The sequence below is a fragment of the Saccopteryx bilineata genome, chromosome 2, assembly GCF_036850765.1.
Source record: "Saccopteryx bilineata isolate mSacBil1 chromosome 2, mSacBil1_pri_phased_curated, whole genome shotgun sequence".
Classification (NCBI taxonomy): Eukaryota; Metazoa; Chordata; class Mammalia; order Chiroptera; family Emballonuridae; genus Saccopteryx; species Saccopteryx bilineata.
In genome coordinates this window covers 250,449,335-250,469,625 of record NC_089491.1, presented here as the reverse complement: position 1 = coordinate 250,469,625, position 20,291 = coordinate 250,449,335, and the positions used below count along the sequence as shown (strand labels likewise).

Here is a 20,291-nt window from a genome sequence, read left to right as displayed (position 1 = left end):
ATAGATCAGGCTTAATTATTTTTAGAAGTACCTCAGAGGAACAGCTGGTGAGGGATTTCTTTATATGTGTTGAAAGATCTAGCAGGAAATGCTGGTTTTTCTATTCCAGGATTGTCGAAACTGAACCCAGACTTACCCCATGGACTTGGAGAGCCCCCAGATTTTCTCCTTGCTACTTCCCTTATGAGCTGCTGGTGTCATCCTGTGGCCTGAGGGATGGTACCAGGAGTAGACCTTTGCCCTACTTTCATTAGTCTTAATCAGCACCGTGAATTTTTTCATTGGTGGCAGTGCTGCCACTCTTTCGTGTAAGATAGCTGACATTTTCTGATCTAACTGGTTTACTCAGTTTCTGGGCTGTCTTTGGAGTGGAATGCCTGTTTGACCTGTTATTTACGCGACTGGAAGAACAGGTTGAAACATTGGCTTTGGATTTACACTACTGCCTTCCTTCTGTTGCTTCCTTATCAGTGGCAGGCAGTGTCTTTGAAGGTTTACAATGGAGTGTGCACTGTGCAGGCGTGTCAGATCTGAAGCTTGGATCCAGAGTTGCTAGTAGTTTGGTATTGAACAGTGAGTACTTTTTCATTGTAAAGCTGAGCTGAATACCTGCTGTGTGCCAGCACATACATGCCAGCTGTCCAGAGCTTTGGCTCTGCTATGTTGACTGGTTTGTTTAAGGAAGTTCTGTGTGTGTGTGTGTGTGTGTGTGTGTGTGTGTGTGTGTGTGTAGGGAAGGTTGTAGAAGAGATGAAGATACCTGGTAACATTTTACCTGGACTGGAGCAATTGCTTTTACTCAAGAGAAGAGAAAAAAGTCTTAAATAGAAATTGAAATAAGACACAGAAGAAACAAAGAAAACTGACAATAAACAGAAAAATTGAAAAAACTAAAAAGACTTAGAGACTCACAAACTGAAGTGTTACTTTATTTTTCTAAGTTTTCATATTTCACTGTGGTTCTCTAGCATATAGATACCTCCCCACAACTTGAACTCCTGTAACTGTGATGGAACATTGATGATGAACCAGATGAATGAAGCGTTTGGCTTTTAATTATTTAAACACCACACACATTTACTCATCCTCTCTTGTGGACACCCACGTGTATGAGTCTGTCACTGCACAGTGTTTTCGTGACACTTTCCTTACAGTGGTGGGGTACTGGTACTGGGATATGCCCTTCTTTACCTCTCTCATTTCCAATGTTGTTTGAGGCTAGATCTAGCTGAGTGTATGGGAAAGGATCCAAAGGACCTCACTGCTGAGTGGAGCTTTTGCAAATAATAAAATGAGGCACTACTGCTATTTCTATTGAGTTTTTGGGAACTTGTTCCCATTCTTTTTTTTCTTTTTTTAAAAAGATTTTATTGGGTGACGGGTATGCCACATAATTGAATGACAAGATAACCTGGAGATGTTTTCTTTGAACATATATACCCTGACTTATTAATGTCACTCCATTAAAATTAATTTTTTTAAATTTATTTATTAAATTTAATGCAGTGACATTGATAAATCAGGGTACATATGTTGAGAGAAGACATCTCTAGATTATTTTGACATTTGATTGCGCTGTATACCCCTCCCCCAAAGTTAAATTGTCTTCTCTCACCTTCTATCTGGTTTTTTTGTGCCTCTCCCCTCCCCCCACCCCTCACTCCTTCTTCGCCCCCTCCCCCTCCCCCCTCCCCCCACCCCCCACCCCTGTTGCCATCACATTCTTGTTCATGTCTCTTGAGTCTCATTTTTATGTCCCTTCTATGTATGGATTCATATAGTTCTTAGTTTTTTTTCTGATTTACTTATTTCACCCATTAAAATTAATTTTAAAAAGATTTTATTTATTCATTTTAGAGAGGGGAGGGAGAGAGAAAGATAGAGAAGGAAGGGAGGAGGAGCAGGAAGCATCAACTCCCATATGTGCCTTGACCAGGGAAGCCAGGGTTTTGAACCAGCTACCTCAGTGTTCTAGGTCAATGCTTTATCCACTGTGCCACCACTGGTTAGGCATCCCACTCTTGTCAGTAGCTGTGACATGTGTCTTGGGGCCTTTGTATGCTTAATTCTTTCTTGTCATAGCCAGTGGAAAAGATTATTTTCCATGTAGAGATGGTTTCCTACCTGCCTACACTTTTCAAGTTTCACACGCTGCTCAGGTGTTCATGTTCATCCTGGTAGAAGTGATGTACTTGTTCACTGTACTAATGAGAATACTTTTGTAAAAAAATTGACAGCCTGACTGACGGTGGATAGAGCGTCGGACTAGGATGCGGAAGACCCAGGTTCAAGACCCCAAGGTCGCCAGCTTGAGCGTGGGCTCATCTGGTTTGAGCAAAAGCTCACCATCTTGGACCCAAGGTCGCTGGCTTGAGCAAGGGGTTACTCGGTCTGCTGAAGGCCCACAGTCAAGGAACATATGAGAAAGCAACTAATGAACAACTAAGGTGTCACAATGAAAAACTGATGATTGATGCTTCTCATCTCTCTCCATTCCTGTCTGTTTATCCCTCTCTCTGACTTTCTATGTAAAAAAATAAAATAAAATTGATAGATGGGAATTAATAAGCTTCAGATACTTCAGTTAGAATCTATCTAAATAATTGATGACTCTTGACAATTATTTGTAATTATACCTTTTTAGTGTAAAATGAGTTAACAATTGGATTGAACAATTCATCTCTGAAAGTTAAAAGGTAAAAATTTAAAACTAATCTTGAATTTTGAGATGAAGATGCAGACTGTGAAACTTGGACTTTACCTTGAGAAGCATGTATACTGTGGTCGTAATATTTTATTATTTGTAGTTGGAATGTTTCTACCAAATGATTTGTATTTTGCATCTCTTATTTAAAAATGGTTAAAAGTCTGTTTCTTCATCAGTTTCATTTTTGGTAGGCTGTTGCTTATGGAGGATGTTTACATGTGGGAATGCACATGTATTTACAAAATGGTGTAACAAATAAGAGAAATAGGAGTAAAAGTTTACAAGCATCTGTGTTGAGCTTAATCACAAAGGGATCTTACTCTGCAGCCACCACCCACTAAGAAAGAGAGCAAAGCTCAGTGGCTCTTGTGTATCCACCTCTCAATCATTGCCTTTCCTATCCTCTTCAGTGTAGCTACCGTTCTAAAGCACCAGAGATAAATTTTGCCAGTTTTTTATTTTTATGTAAATGTACATTTGATTTTCTTAGCTCAGCGTTGCAGTCATAATACTCATCCATATTGTTGTCTGTAGCAGTATGTAGTGCCTTCTTCATTGCTGACTACTAGTTCATAAGGTGAATGTGCTGTAAGTTGTTTATCTATTCTGCTGTTGATGGACATCTCGAGTTTCAATTTTTTATCTAGTACAAATAATGTTATGAACATTCTTTTATTTTAATGTTTATTGATTTTAATGAGAGAGTAGGGGAGAGAGAGAGGGACAGGAACATCATCTGTTCTTGTATGTGTCCTCACCAGGGATTGAACCAGCAACATCTGTATTTCAGGACAATGCTCTGACCAACTGAGCTATCTGGCCAGGGCATGAACTCTTCTATGTATATTTTGGTACACATGTGCACCAATTTCTTTTGTCTCTATAACTAGAAATGAAATTACTGAGTCATGGGGTGCATAGTATTCAGCTTTAATACAGGACCAAATCATTTTCCAAAGTGGTTACCAATTTACACTGCTAGTGTTCCACATTTTCATCCACATATACTTAGTCCTCATTTTAACCATTCAGTTATGTATAGAGGGATTTCAAAGTGTTTTTAATTTTTTTAACTTAATTTTTTATTCAGTGAGAGGAGGGAAGGCAAAGAGACAGAGTCCCCCACATGTGCCCGGGATGGGATCCACCCAGCAAGCCCACTAGAGGGTAATGCTGTGCCCATCTGGGGCATTACTCTGTTGCTCAGCAACTGAGCTCTTCTTAGCACTTGAGGCAGAGACCATGGAGCCATCCTCAGCAACTGGGGCCAGCTCGCTCCAATGGAGCCATGGCTGCAGGAGGAGAAAAGAAAGAGACGTGAGAGAAGCGAGAGAAGGAATGGGAGAAGTGGACAAGCAGATGGGTGCTTCTCCTGTGTGCCCTTACCAGGAATCAAAGCTGAGACATCCACACTCCGACCCGATGCTCTACCACTGAGCCAACCGGCCAGGGCCAGTGTCTTTGATTTGTATTTGTATTATTATCAAGGAGATTAAGTTCAAGAAAAATTTATATATGTATGTATATACATATGTATATAGGGAAAATGACTAACCATGGTAAAAGGTTAACATGCCAAGAATCTCAATAAAGAGTATACTGGAATTCTTTGTACTAGTCTTTCAACTTTTTTTTTTTTTTTTTTTTGTATTTTTCTGAAGTTGGAAATGGGGAGGCAGTCAGACAGACTCCCGCAAGCACCCGACCAGGATCCACCGGGCATGCCCACCAGGGGGCGATGCTCTGCTGCAACCAGAGCCATTCTAGTGCCTGAGGCAGAGGCCATAGAGCCATCCCCAGCATCCGGGCCAGCCTTGCTCCAGTGGAGCCCTGGCTGCGAGAGAGGAAGGAGAGGGGGAGGGGTGGAGAAGCAGATGGGCGCCTCTCCTGTGTGCCCTGGCTGGGTATTGAACCCGGGACTCCCTCACGCCAGGCCGATGCTCTACCACTGAGCCAACTGGCCAGGGCTAGTCTTTCAACTTTTAAGTTTAAAATTACTTATAAATAAAAAGCTTCTAAAAAATTAATTTTAAGTAGATTGAGACTCTGAATATAAAATGTAAAATACTAAGGCTCCTAGAAAAAAGTATAGGAGACTATCCTGACCTTGGAATGGGTAAAGATTTCATAAACAAAACACACATACACACAAATCTAACAATAAAGAAAAGATAAACAATTGGACTAAATTAAAATTAAGAACTGTTTATCAAAAGATGCCATTAAAGGATTAGAAAGAGAAAGCACAGAGTGGGTGAATATCTGTGCAACATGTATAAATGACAAAGTGTTCACATCTAGAAGAGGTAGAAAACTATAAATCAGTATAAAAAAAGATGCTGCACTACCTCATAGCCATTAGGATAGCTACTATAAAAAAAACAAGTAAGTGCTGCCAGGATGTGGGAGAATTGGAACCCTTGTGCACTATTGGGAGGACTGTAAAATGGTGCAGCTTCCGTGGAAAGCAGTGTGGTGATCCCTCAAAAAATGAAAAATAGAACTATCATCTGACCCAGCAGTTCTACATCTGGGTATATACCCCGGGAAAAAGAATTGAAAGCAAGGTCTCAAAGAGATAGTTGTATACCCTTGTTCGTGTCTATTATTCACAATAGCCAAAAGGTGGAAGGAACCCAAGCGGCCATGATCAGTGGAAGAATGGGTAAGCAAAATGTAGTATATACACATAATGAAATATTATTCATCCTTAAAAAGGAAGGAGATTCTGACCCATTCTATAATGTGGATGAACTTTGTGAATATTATGCTAAGTGAAATAAACCAGTCACAAAAAGACAAAGACTGTATGATTCCACTGATGTAAGGTACTGAAAACAGTGAGATTCAGAGGCAGAAAGTGAAATGAATTGTGGTTGCCAGGAACGGGGGGGAGGAGGAATGAAGAGTTCTTTAATGGGGACAGAGTTTCAGTCTAGGAAGATGAAAAGGTTTGGAGATGGATGGTGATGATGGTTGCTCAACAGTGCAAATGTGCTTAATGACTCTGAACTGTACACTTAAAAATGATTAAAATGGTAAATGTTATGATATTTTCCCAAAAAAAAAGTCTTACAATTTTGGTTGAAATTAGACTACTAAAAAATTAGGTAAGAAAACATTTCAGAGTAATTTTTTTTAGGTAGTGGCTCTATCATTGAATCATTTTAAAGCAATGCAGATTGTTTGAGATTCTCATTGATATTTTTCTCTAGAAATTGAGAGATGGCATTTCCTGTGGCATTATAGCACTTTGCTGAGGTAACCCATGTAGTATTGCTCAAGTGATCTCTGTTCATAGGTCGTCGTGTCCTATATGAAAGAGTAAGTAGCAGGAAGGATGTCTTTACTTTTTCCCCATCCCTCAATGAATCTGGTTCGTGTGAGCACACAGTAGGCTTTCATAAAATTTTTAATTACATATGTGATTTCTGTATTTTCAAATGAAGTGTGAGTGCTTACAGCTTATAAACCAGTTGAGAGTTCTGTTTCTGTAGTATGATGCACTGCTTGCTGGTATAAAGTCTTTGTAGAACTCAATATAAATCAAGAGCTTTATTTAGTCTCAAAATATTATTTAATCTTGCTTCATCTAGTCAGTTTATTTTGATTTTCTGTTGCTTCCAGACCAAGAGTAGTGATGACCTTTTAGCTGGAATGGCTGGAGGGGTGACAGTGACTAATGGTGTTAAAGGGAAGAAAAGCACCTGCCCTTCTGCAGCATCGTCAGCATCTGCCCCTGCCATGAGCACCGTGGAGAACAAATCCAAAGTTACCACAGGTATGTGTGGCGTTCAGGCTAACAGTTAAATTGCTTTTTGTTTAACTAGGCAAAGTGCAGTGATATTAGGGGTTCCATCTGATAGAAAATTCAAACATGTATAAAAAAATAAACTGATTGGTATTTCATCCCATGTACTCATCAACTTTATCAACTGCTGGCCGGTCTTGACTCATTGATATCCACATTTTCTACCTTATTATTTTGAAGTAAATTCCAGACGTCCTATAATTTCATCCACAAATAGTTCATTATTTTTGAAATATAAGGATTTATAAAAGAATATAATCACAATACCATTCTTAGTCCTTAAAATAATTGTTCCTCATATTGTAAATTATTCAGTAATTGTGTATTTAAATTTCCAACTGTCTAATAAATATTATGGAAATAATTTTTTACTATCTGTTTGAATCAGGATTTTTTTTTTTTACAGAGACAGAATGAGAGTCAGAAAGAGAGATAGATAAGAACAGACAGACAGGAGCCTGACCTATGGTGGCGCAGTGGATAAAGCATCGACCTGGAAATGCTGAGGTTGCCAGTTCGAAACCCTGGGCTTGCCTGGTCAAGGCACATATGGGAGTTGATGTTTCCAGCTCCTTCCCCCCTTCTCTCTCTCTGTCTCTCCTCTCTCTCTCTCCCTCTGTCTCTCCCTCTCCTCTCTAAAAAAGAACAGACAGACAGGAATGGGAAGAGATGAGAAGCATCAATCATTAGTTTTTCATTGCGACACCTTAGTTGTTCATTGATTGCTTTCTCATATGTGCCTTTACTGTGGGGCTACAGCAGACCGAGTGACCCCTTGCTCAAGCCAGCGACCTTGGGTCCAAGTTGGTGAGCTTTGCTCAAACCAGATGAACCCACGCTCAAGCTGGCGACTTTGGGTTCTCGAACCTGGGTCCTCTGCATCCCAGTCTGACGCTCCATCCACTGCGCCACCTTGCCTGCCTGCATGGTCAGGCATGAATCAGGATTTATTTAAGATCCATATCTAATAATTGATGATGTGTTTCTCTTAAGTCTTTTTTTTTTAATATAAGATTTTATTTATTGATTTTAAAGAGAGGAGATTGGGTTGGCGAGAAGTATCTACTCGTAGTTGTTTCACTTTCGTTGTTCATTGCTTTCTTGTTCAAGCTGGCGACCTCAGCATTCCAGGTCGATACTCTATTCACTGCACAACCACAGGCCAGTTACATCTTTTTTTTTTAATGTATGGGTTTATCTCCTTTTTCTCTTGCAATTTAATTTTTGTAGAAGCTGGTTGTTTGACCCGTAGAGTTTTTTCCATGATCTAGATTTTGTCACATCTCCTTGATATCCTTGACTATATTCCTTTGTTCTCTCAGTTTACTTTAAATGTCATTGGATCTAGAACCTCAATGGCACAGATTCAGGTTCTGTTGGGAATTGTCCATCTGCAGAAGACACATCATTTCTAGTTGTCTCTGTTTCCATGATAGGAGCTTTTGATCATCCATTTATTTCAATTCTGCTGTTAGTAGCAGTTTGTTAATATTGGGGAAAAATTTATAGCATTCCCTTTTTTCCATTTGCAGTTGTTTCTCCCAATCTTGTTACTTGTACCTTTGAAATTGGTTACTGATTTATTATCCCCTCTCTATTTTTACGGAGATCTACATCTCACTCCCAGAATGTAGGACTTCCTTTATTTTCACTGCACTGCCTGTTCATATTCCTCCTTTACTCTTCCTTCTTCCTCATATGTTCCACTTATCATCTTCTAGATTAATTTTCATAAAGAGTCTTTTCCTTATGTTTCTTCCCTACTGAAGAAAATTTGCTGACCTCTGTGACTCACTGAATTCAGTGACATCTGGGGTGTTATAGAAACCTTTGCGGGGTACTTCTGTTAACTGTGTGGCTTTTCTTTACCTTGTTATGTGCCATGCTCACTTCTGCCTGCTCATCCTTTGCCTGTTTTTTGGCCTGCCGTAACTCCCTTTCCTCTAGGACACAAGACTTGCAAAATTCCTGTCTTTCTACATCATGTAGATCTTTTGTCCCTTGTTACTTCTGAGGCCCGGTGCCTGCCACATAAACAGCCAGTAGTTTATTTAAAAATACTCTTTGATTAGTTCTAGATGTCATTTTTCAAAGTAAAACATATTCTAATTATTTTTTAAGTGTTTGTGGGTATTTACACATATTCCTGTTATTTTTTTTTTAATAAATTTTTATTAATGGTAATGGGATGACATTAATAAATCAGGGTACATATATTCAAAGAAAACATGTCTAGGTTATTTTGTCATTAAATTATGTTGCATACCCCTCACCCAAAGTCAGATTGTCCTCCGCCACCCTCTATCTAGTTCTCTGTGCCCCTCCCCCTCCCCCTAACTCTCTCCCTCCCTCCCTCCCATGTCCTCCCTCCCCCCACCCCTGGTAACCACCACACTCTTGTCCATGTCTCTTAGTCTCATTTTTATGTTCCACCAATGTATGGAATCATGTAGTTCTTGTTTTTTTCTGATTTACTTATTTCACTCCTTATAATGTTATCAAGATCCCACCATTTTGCTGTAAATGATCTGATGTCATCATTTCTTATGGCTGAGTAGTATTCCATAGTGTATATGTGCCACATCTTCTTTATCCAGTCTTCTATTGAAGGGCTTTTTGGTTGTTTCCATGTCTTGGCCACTGTGAACAGTGCTGCAATGAACATGGGGCTACATGTGTCTTCACGTATCAATGTTTCTGAGGTTTTGGGGTATATACCCAGTAGAGGGATTGCTGGGTCATAAGGTAATTCTATTTGCAGTTTTTTGAGGAACCACCATACTTTCCTCCATAATGGTTGTACTACTTTACAGTCCCACCAACAGTGAATGAGGGTTCCTTTTTCTCCACAGCCTCTCCAACATTTGCTATTACCCGTCTTGTTGATAATAGTTAATCTAACAGGAGTGAGGTGGTATCTCATTGTAGTTTTGATTTGCATTTCTCTAATAACTAATGAAGCTGAGCATCTTTTCATATATCTGTTGGCCATTTGTATCTCTTCCTGGGAGAAGTGTCTGTTCATGTCCTCTTCCCATTTTTTTATTGGATTGTTTGTTTGTTTGTTGTTGAGTTTTATGAGTTCTTTGTAAATTTTGGATATTAGGCCCTTATCTGAGCTGTCGTTTGAAAATATCAGTTCCCATTTAGTTGGCTGTCTGTTTATTTTGATATCAGTTTCTCTTGCTGAGCAAAAACTTTTAATTCTGATGTAGTCCCATTCATTTATCTTTGCCTTCACTTCTCTTGCCATTGGAGTCAAGTTCATAAAATGTTCTTTAAAACCCAGGTCCATGATTTTAGTACCTATGTCTTCTTCTATGTACTTTATTGTTTCAGGTCTTATATTTAGGTCTTTGATCCATTTTGAATTAATTTTAGTACACGGGGACAGGCTGTAGTCGAGTTTCATTCTTTTGCATGTGGCTTTCCAGTTTTCCCAACACCATTTGTTGAAGAGGCTTTCTTTTCTCCATTGTGTGTTGTTGGCCCCTTTATCAAAGATTATTTGACCATATATATGTGGTTTTATTTCTGGGCTTTCTATTCTGTTCCATTGGTCTGAGTGTCTATTTTTTTGCCAATACCATGCTGTTTTGATTATCGTGGCCCTATAATATAGTTTAAAGTCAGGTATTGTAATGCCCCCAGCTTCATTCTTTTTCCTTAGGATTGTTTTGGCTATTCGGGGTTTTTTATAGTTCCATATAAATCTGATGATTTTTTGTTCCATTTCTTTAAAAAATCTCATAGGGATTTTGATGGGAATTGCATTAAATTTGTATATTGCTTTGGGTAATATGGCCATTTTGATTATATTTATTCTTCCTATCCAAGAACAAGGAATATTTTTCCATCTCATTGTATCTTTTTCGATTTCCCTTAACAATGCTTTGTAATTTTCATTATATAGGTCCTTTACCTTCTTTGTTATGTTTATTCCTAGGTATTTTATTTTTTTTGTTGCAATCGTGAAGGGGATTATTTTTTTGAGTTCGTTTTCTAATATTTCATTGTTGGCATATAGAAAGGCTATGGACTTTTGTATGTTAATTTTGTATCCTGCGACCTTACTGTATTGGTTTATTGTTTCTAATAATCTTTTTGTGGAGTCCTTCGGGTTTTCAATGTATAGGATCATATCATCAGCAAAAAGTGATACCTTTACTTCTTCTTTTCCGATATGGATGCCTTTTATTTCTTTGTCTTGTCTGATTGCTCTGGCCAGAACTTCTAGCACCACGTTAAATAAGAGTGGAGAGAGTGGACAACCCTGTCTTGTTCCTGATTTAAGGTAGAAAGTCCTCAGTTTTATGCCGTTTAATAGGATGTTGGCTGATGGTTTATCATATATGGCCTTTATCATGTTGAGATATTTTCCTTCTATACCCATTTTGTTGAGAGTCTTAAACATAAAATTGTGTTGTATTTTATCAAAAGCCTTTTCTGCATCTATTGATAAGATCATGTGGTTTTTGTTCTTTGTTTTGTTGATATGGTGTATTACGTTAACCGTTTTGCGTATGTTGAACCATCCTTGAGATTCTGGGATGAATCCCACTTGATCATGATGTATTATTTTTTTAATATGTTGTTGTATTCGGTTTGCCAGTATTTTGTTTAGTATTTTAGCATCTGTATTCATTAGAGATATTGGTCTGTAGTTTTCTTTCTTTGTGCCATCCTTGCCAGGTTTTTGTATGAGGGTTATGTTGGCCTCATAAAATGTGTTTGGAAGTATTGCTTCTTCTTCAATTTTTTGGAAGACTTTGAGTAGAACAGGAACCAAGTCTTCTTTGAATGTTTGATAGAATTCACTAGTATAACCGTCTGGGCCTGGACTTTTATTTTGGGGGAGGTTTTTAATAGTTTTTTCTATTTCCTCCCTGCTGATTGGTCTGTTTAGGCTTTCTGCTTCTTCATGACTCAGTCTAGGAAGGTTGTATTGTTCTAAGAATTTATCCATTTCTTCTAGATTGTTGTATTTGGTGGCATATAATTTTTCCGAGTATTCTACAATAATTCTTTGTATATCTATGATGTCTGTGGTGATCTCTCCTCTTTCATTTTGGATTTTATTTATTTGAGTCCTGTGCCTTTTTTCCTTGGTGAGTCTTGCCAAGGGTTTGTCAATTTTGTTGATCTTTTCAAAGAACCAGCTCCTTGTTTTATTGATTTTTTCTATAGTTTTTCTGTTCTCTATTTTATTTATTTCTGCTCTGATTTTTATTATCTCCTTTCTTCGGCTGGTTTTGGGTTGTCTTTGTTCTTCTTTTTCTAGTTCCTTAAGGTGTGAAGTTAAGTGGTTTACTTCGGCTCTCTCTTGTTTGTTCATATAGGCCTGAAGTGATATGAACTTTCCTCTTATTACTGCTTTTGCTGCATCCCAGAGATTCTGATATGTCGTATTTTCATTTTCATTTGTCTGTATATATCTTTTGATCTCTGCACTTATTTCTTCTTTGACCCATTCATTTTTTAGAAGTATGTTGTTTAGTTTCCACATTTGTGTGGGTTTTTCCCCCTCTTTTTTGCAGTTGAATTCTAGTTTCAAGGCTTTATGATCAGAAAATATGCTTGGTACAATTTCAATTTTTCTAAATTTGCTGATATTGTCTTTGTGGCCCAACATATGGTCAATTCTTGAGAATGTTCCATGTACACTAGAGGAAAATGTATACTCTGTCGCTTTGGGATGAAGTGTCCTGTAGATGTCTATCATATCCAGGTGTTCTAGTATTTTGTTTAAGGCCACTATATCTTTATTGATTCTCTGTTTGGATGACCGATCTAGAGCCGTCAGGGGTGTATTGAGGTCTCCAAGTATGATTGTATTTTTATTAGTTTTTGTTTTAAGGTCAATAAGTAGCTGTCTTATATATTTTGGTGCTCCTTGGTTTGGTGCATATATATTAAGGATTGTTATGTCTTCTTGATTCAACTTCCCCTTAATCATTATGAAATGACCATTTTTGTCTCTGAGTACTTTTTCTGTCTTGTAGTCAGCATTATTAGATATGAGTATTGCTACACCTGCTTTTTTTTGGGTGTTGTTTGCTTGGAGTATTGTTTTCCAGCCTTTCACTTTGAATTTGTTTTTATCCTTGTTGCTTAGATGTGTTTCTTGTAGGCAGCATATAGTTGGATTTTCTTTTTTAATCCATTCTGCTACTCTGTGTCTTTTTATTGGTAAGTTTAATCCATTTACATTTAGTGTAGTTATTGACACTTGTGGGTTCCCTACTGCCATTTTATAAATTGCTTTCTGTTAGTTTTGTATCTTGTTTGATTCTTCTCTTTTGTTTTTCTATCATTTGTTTTTGTTTGTGTTCCATACTTCTTTCCTCTGTTGCTACCTTTTTTAAGTCAAGTGTTTTTGTGGTGGTTTTTTCAATATTCCTGTTATTTTTATATTAAACAATGGGTTACGTTAATTGTTTTCACAGGTTTAAAATTCTAGCAGTTAAGTAATAGTGTGATTTGTACAGAATATTTAATTAACATGTCATCGTTATTGAGCATTAATTCAGCATCGTTTTCTAACAGAGAGGCAGTGGAGTATGCTGGTTAAGTTGCGGCTTCTAGAGCCTAATTGCCTGGGTTTGAATGTTGGCTCATCTGTATATTACCTGTGGAATGTTGGTAAATCACTCACATTTGTGTTAGTTTCATCTGTAAAACAAGATGATACAGCTCCTACCTTAGAATTTTGATGAGGTTCATATAAATTAATGTATGTGAAATGTTAATGCATGCATGTCCATGTGTAAGTACATGTTAGCTATTATTATTATTTATGTGGCATTCTATAATGTGGGAATTTTTGCATGTATCTTGATCATATTTTGGTGTTTGTTGTATATAGCTTAGATTTTTGGTTTGTCTGGAGGCTGGCTTTCCCTTTTTGCTCTCCCATGATCTTCCTTTACCATCTTTTTCTACAGTTAATTTGCCACCTGACTAGCTAATCCTAGAATCATCATCATCTAGCTTGCCCTAGAATATTATGTCCCTGACCACCTCTTTAAAGCCAAGATGTAGGTTTCAAGTTAATGTGTATAAGTTTTTAAAAAATGTAATAGCTAGGCCCTGGCTGGTTGGCTTACTGGTACAGTATCAGCCTGGCGTATGGAAGTCCTGGGTTTAAGTACCTGTTAGGGTACACAGGAGAGGTGACCACCTGTTTCTCCTCCACTTCCCACCTCTTCCCTTCTTGTAGCCATGGCTTGAATGAGCAAGTTTTCCCCCAAGCGCTGAGGATAGCTCCATGGCCTTGCCTCAGGCACTATAAAATAACTCAGTTGCTGAGCAATGGAGCACTGATCCAAGATAGGCAGAACATCAGCCCCAAATGTGGGTTGCTGGGTGGATCCCAGTTTGGGTGCATGTGGGAGTCTGTCTCTCTGCTTCCCTGCCTCTCACTTGATTAAAAAAAAAAGAACGAAAAAAATGTAAAAGCTATATTGAGATATAATTCACATTTCATAAAATTCACCCTTTTAAAGAGTATAATTTAGTGTGTAATTTCTTTTTCATTGGTAGTTAAAAGATGAATGATCTTTTGGTTTTGAGAAAAATGAATTTTATGGTAACCAGACTCTAAGGCAAGATTTATATAGGTCAAACTCAATGTGTAGATCCTAAGATTTCATCTTGTTAGACCTGGGACAAAAACTACATGCCTTTTTATTATTAATATTTTTGCCTTAACTTCTTTGTTTTAAACATGTTAGGCACAAGTTCTTCAGCCAAGCGGAGCACTTCAGCAGGTAATAAAGAATCCAGTTCTACTAGAGAAAGATTACGTGAACGAACCCGGCTAAACCAGAGCAAAAAACTACCTTCTGCAGGTCAGGGGGCTAGTGACGTGGCACTGGCTAAGCGTTCCCGCAGTCGCACCGCTACGGAATGTGATGTTCGCATGAGCAAGTCTAAATCGGACAATCAGATCAGTGACAAAGCTGCTCTGGAAGCCAAAGTGAAAGATCTTCTCACGCTGGCAAAAAGCAAAGACGTCGAAATTTTACATTTGAGAAATGAACTCCGAGACATGCGTGCTCAGCTGGGCATTAATGAGGATCATTCTGAGGGTGATGAAAAATCTGAGGAGAAGGAAGCTATTATTATTCACCAGCCAACTGATGTTGAGTCCACTTTATTGCAGTTACAGGAACAGAACACTGCCATCCGTGAAGAACTCAACCAGCTGAAAAATGAAAACAGAATGTTGAAGGACAGGTTGAATGCATTGGGCTTTTCCCTTGAGCAGCGGTTAGACAATTCTGAAAAATTGTTTGGCTATCAGTCCCTGAGCCCAGAAATCACTCCTGGTAACCAGAGCGATGGAGGAGGGACTCTGACTTCTTCAGTGGAAGGCTCTGCTCCTGGGTCAGTGGAGGATCTTCTAAGCCAGGATGAAAACACCCTCATGGACCATCAGCACAGCAACTCCATGGACAATCTAGACAGCGAGTGCAGTGAGGTGTACCAGCCCCTCACGTCGAGCGATGACGCCCTGGATGCGCCGTCATCCTCAGAGTCAGAAGGCATTCCGAGCACAGAGCGCTCTCGGAAGGGGAGCAGTGGGAATGCCAGTGAAGTGTCTGTTGCGTGCTTGACGGAACGGATACACCAGATGGAAGAGAACCAACACAGCACGAGTGAGGAACTTCAGGCAACTCTGCAAGAGCTAGCTGATTTACAGCAGATTACCCAAGAACTAAACAGTGAAAATGAAAGGCTTGGAGAGGAGAAGGTTATTCTTATGGAGTCTTTATGTCAGCAAAGTGATAAGTTGGAACACTTTAGCCGGCAAATTGAATATTTCCGCTCCCTTCTAGATGAGCACCACATTTCTTATGTCATAGATGAAGATGTAAAAAGTGGACGCTATATGGAACTGGAACAGCGTTACATGGATTTAGCTGAGAATGCCCGTTTTGAACGGGAGCAGCTCCTTGGTGTCCAGCAGCATTTGAGTAATACTTTGAAGATGGCAGAACAAGACAATAAGGAAGCTCAAGAAATGATAGGGGCGCTCAAAGAGCGTAATCACCATATGGAGCGAATTATTGAGTCTGAGCAGAAGGGTAAAGCCGCCTTGGCAGCCACATTAGAGGAGTACAAAGCCACAGTGGCCAGTGACCAGATCGAGATGAACCGCCTGAAGGCGCAGCTGGAGAATGAAAAGCAGAAAGTGGCGGAGCTCTATTCCATTCATAACTCTGGAGACAAGTCTGATATTCAGGATCTCCTGGAGAGTGTCAGGCTGGACAAAGAAAAAGCAGAGACTTTGGCTAGTAGCCTGCAGGAAGATCTGGCTCACACCCGAAATGATGCCAATCGATTGCAGGACACCATTGCAAAGGTACTGTTTGAGTAGGTGCAGTGTTCTGGGTTGGCATCATGCACCTGTGGTACATAGCTTGCTTACTGACAGCCAGCATCACTTGTATGAGGTGCCATTAACTTTTTTTAAGCTGATATTTTAAAGCTTGAGGATAGTTTTATTTTATTGGGATAAAGTGAAAAGTATTCTTATAATACTGTCACTTTCACTCGCTTGCATTTTGTTACTGTTTTTCTCCCTGTGAGAGGATAGGGCTAGAGTTTGAACTAATGACAGACTTTGGCCGTGGTTCTGGTTATACACAGGAGAGCATGTCATGGAATTTTACACCCTCATCTCTGATGTACTTTGGCATAAGAAAGATGGAGAGCCAGTATTCTAGGTGGAGTCTGCCACTTCTTATCCTGTTGTCTTTGTTGGTTTTCAAATACAGTTCTGTTGTGAGTTCAATATTTTTGAAGTATGATGGAGACTGCTTTTTCTTAGAGGACTATGGTTTGTTGCTGGTGGGACCTTTCAAGATCATTAGTCCAGTTCCCTTGTTTTACATGGCAGAGTAATTGTGAGGACTCAGAACTGTACTCTGAAGTTGCTGGTACTCTGGCCAGTGCTCTGTGCCCCATTGATTGCTGCTGTAGTATTTATTTGCATGAGTTATCTAATTAATCTATCTCGCATTCTGTTTCTTATTTTAGTGCAGTGATTCTTAAAGTAAGAAACATGAGTATGCCTTTGGCCAAAATTTGAATAATTTAGACCTTAATTTTTTTAGTAATGACTTCTAGAGATACAATTTAGATTTATTATTTTTGGAGTGTATATCTATCGATAGATATAGATAGATAGATATATTGGGGGCACTATGAAATAATACTTTTGCAATGACGGTATTTGAGGGTGTTTTGGTTTCCATCATTGATTTGATATGGAAACTGTCACAAATGTGAGGTCATTTTTGTGGGAGAGCATGTTAATCATTAATCAAAGGCATGCTTCTGGTCCAAACTTTGGAGAAGGGAAAATTTTCAAAATTTCCTCCTAAATAATCTAGTTAAGTTCAATGATTTATTAATGTAATTTTAGCCAGTGATGTAGTGACAAATTATGCTAATAAGTATATTACATAAAGTTCTATTGTAGAATGCTTTTTCATACTTCTGAACAATTATTACACTTATTTTAATTCATGTGGAGCAACTCACATTTAGCTTTCATTCAAAACCATGTATACCTCAGTTCTAGAATTTATATTAAAACAACTCTAACTTTTCTAATCTGTACCATCAATTTCATATAGGTAGAAGATGAATATAGAGCCTTCCAAGAAGAAGCTAAGAAACAAATAGAAGATTTGAACATGACATTAGAAAAATTAAGATCAGAGCTAGAAGAAAAAGAGACGGAAAGGAGTGACATGAAAGAAACCATTTTTGAACTTGAAGATGAAGTAGAACAACATCGAGCTGTGAAACTTCACGACAACCTCATTATTTCTGATTTAGAGAGTAAGTGATCAGGGAACAGTTCATTCCTTTTTATCCTACCCACTGTAACATGTCTGAATAGTTTCTAGTCAGTAACAAAGTATAAATCGGGAGATCTGATTGCAGTAGTTCAAAGACACTAGCAGTGGCTGGCAGAAATATGCATGTGGTAAAGTAGAATCCACACATTAGATGATTAATGATTTAAAGCATTACTTTAAAATTGTGCTTAATTATGGGAAATTATTCCACTTGATCTTAGCCAAAAGGTCGAGAAGTGATTTGGAAAATTAAAGCGAAAAGCTAATGGAGTATTATTTTTTCGATCCTAGAAAAAGCTATTTATTATCTACTTATAGGGATTACAAGTATATTGAAACAAAAAAGTATTGCTCCTTCATAACCTTGTGCCTAAGACACAAGTTTTTGTTTGTCCAATTTTCTTCCCTGCCATGGAGATTTTATACTCTGGTGGAATTGAGACTCAGATTTTAAGATACTTTGCTTTTTAAAGTTAAAGTCTTTAAAAACTTTTTTTTTTTAATTTTTTTATTATTATTTTTTTTTTTGTATTTTTCTGAAGCTGGAAACGGGGAGAGACAGTCAAACAGACTCCCGCATGCGCCCGACCAGGATCCACCCGGCATGCCCACCAGGGGCGACACTCTGCCCACCAGGGGGCAATGCTCTGCCCCTCCGGGGCGTCGCTCTGCCGCGACCAGAGCCACTCTAGCACCTGGGGCAGAGGCCAAGGAGCCATCCCCAGCGCCGGGGCCATCTTTGCTCCAATGGAGCCTTGGCTGCGGGAGGGGAAGAGAGAGACAGAGAGGAAGGGGGGGTGTGGAGAAGCAAATGGGCGCTTCTCCTATGTGCCCTGGCCAGGAATCAAACCCGGGTCTCCTGCACGCCAGGCCGACGCTCTACTGCTGAGCCAACCGGCCAGGGCTAAAAACTTTTTTTGTAGTTATTTCAGATGTATTTTAAAAAGTTATAAAAATAGTATAAAGCATTTCTGTGAGAAAATTTGATGAGCAGAAATTTGCATGATCTTAAACGGTCTTTCCACAGACTGTTTATTATGTTGTAAATGAGGAAAAAGAAACAACAGAAATTATACAGTGGAAAAAATGGGCCACATTTTAATGGGACGAGCATGTAAATGAGAGAGGCATGTAGCTATTGGACACAACATCAGCTGGACTGTACTCTGACTGAGGTGTAACTTCAACTAATCATAGAGAAACATGAAGCAGACGAAAAATGAGGCATGTTGTACTAATAACACAGGTGTGGGTGGTGCTATAATCCTTAAAAATGCCAATATTATAAAAGACAAAGGCTATGGAAAAGTTTTAGATTAAAGGGAGGCTAAGGAGACATGACAATTAAATGCATTACCTGTGCCTAGACTGGGTCCAGTACCATGGGGGGAAATGCTATAATCATTATAGTATAATGGATAGTATGTCGAAATTGGAGTGTGGATGGTAGAGTAGATGAACATATCAGTATAAATTTATGAGGTTGATGACTATACTGTGTTTACGTAAGAGAGGTCCCTATTCTTGGGAACCACACCCTAAATATTTAGGGATAAAGGACCATAGTGTATATCCTTAAAGGGTTCAGAAAATATTAGGAATAGATAGATATTAGGAATATCTATCAGTATATAGATATACAGAGTCAGACAACAATAGAAGATGGCAAATGATAAAACAAATGGGTAAACTTAACAGTAGGCAAATCTGAGTAAAAAGGTGTATGGGTGTTCTTTGTACTATTTTTCACATGTTTTTGTAAGCTTGAAATTATTTCCAAATAATATATTTTAAATTTCTTATGTATTCTTTATTGCGATTCCTAAGATATTCACAGATTTTAAGTTGTAATACACTTTATGATGCCCAGGTGGAGACAAGGAGAATGGGAATAACCTTTTGGGGGGAGCGTTGGTTAAAATTTTTAAACTTTTGGTTCATGATACTGCTCCTTTGAGCTCAAACCTTGACAGAGGGTTGATAATATATAATATATACAATTGAGCCAGATCTCATGTGCTATGGATGCAAAGGTGGGGAGGTTTGGACTATTTATCAGAGAGATTAGATCATTTACAGGGGCCCCAGACATGTTTTGTGGCTCTAGCTAGTTGACCCAGCACCTGTAGATTGACTTCAGGGTTATTCATAACACTCTGAAATATCTGGACATTAAATCAGCTGACTGGGACTTATTTCTTGGACATAGTGGTAGTCATAGAGATAAACTTTCTCTAAAGTTTTAAAGACCTTTTATTTTAACATTTCTCTGGAGTTTTTGTTTTATCTCTTAACTGAGAGGACTTTATATAATTTTACTTCTTAAATTTAGAACCTGAGAGGTTCTAAAATGTTTCATATTGCCTTGGAAGCTCAATGCATTTTTTCATGTGATACTAATAGCCTTTTCCCTCCTGAGACTTTTGATTTGAATGTGGAAGGAGTGACACCTTGTGGTAATTGTTAGAAAAATGTTAGATTATAAGAATTCTGGGGCCAGAATTTTATAAACCATTACAAAAATAAAATTATATTTACATTATATGGATTTTAATTATAAAATGGCTGAAAATTCTGAATAAATTTTTTAGCCATATAGCTTCTCTCTCCAGTTTTTTTAAATGAAATATTCAAATATACAGGAATACCACAAGAATGGTATAGTTAGCACCCATTGTCTAGATTTGACAGTTCACATTTTTAAATATTTCATGTGTATGTGTTTAACTGAACCAGTAACAGTAAGTTGTAGCCCTCATGACACATAACTTCTAAATATTTCAACATGTAACTCCTAAAACAGTCTCCTTATAACCATGATATTGTTATCACATTTAGTAAAATTAGTCATATTCCTTAGTATCATCTAATACCCGATTTTAAAATTAAATTTTTTTAA

At 38.2% G+C, this 20,291-nt stretch overlaps 1 protein-coding gene across 3 annotated transcripts in view; it reads left to right on the top strand.

Annotated features, from left to right (window-relative positions):
• The window catches only part of SPECC1L (sperm antigen with calponin homology and coiled-coil domains 1 like), a 142,762-nt gene that overhangs the window by 36,810 nt on the left and 85,661 nt on the right, over positions 1–20,291 (top strand). For 2 of the 3 annotated variants that reach the window (XM_066260034.1, XM_066260035.1), the window contains 3 exons: positions 6,335–6,488; positions 14,252–15,885; positions 17,165–17,372. In XM_066260034.1, the coding sequence (XP_066116131.1) occupies positions 6,335–6,488; positions 14,252–15,885; positions 17,165–17,372 (1,996 nt within the window). Of the gene's footprint in view, positions 1–481; positions 574–6,334; positions 6,489–14,251; positions 15,886–17,164; positions 17,373–20,291 lie in introns of those variants that run through there. The other variant, XM_066260036.1, reaches the window with a different exon arrangement.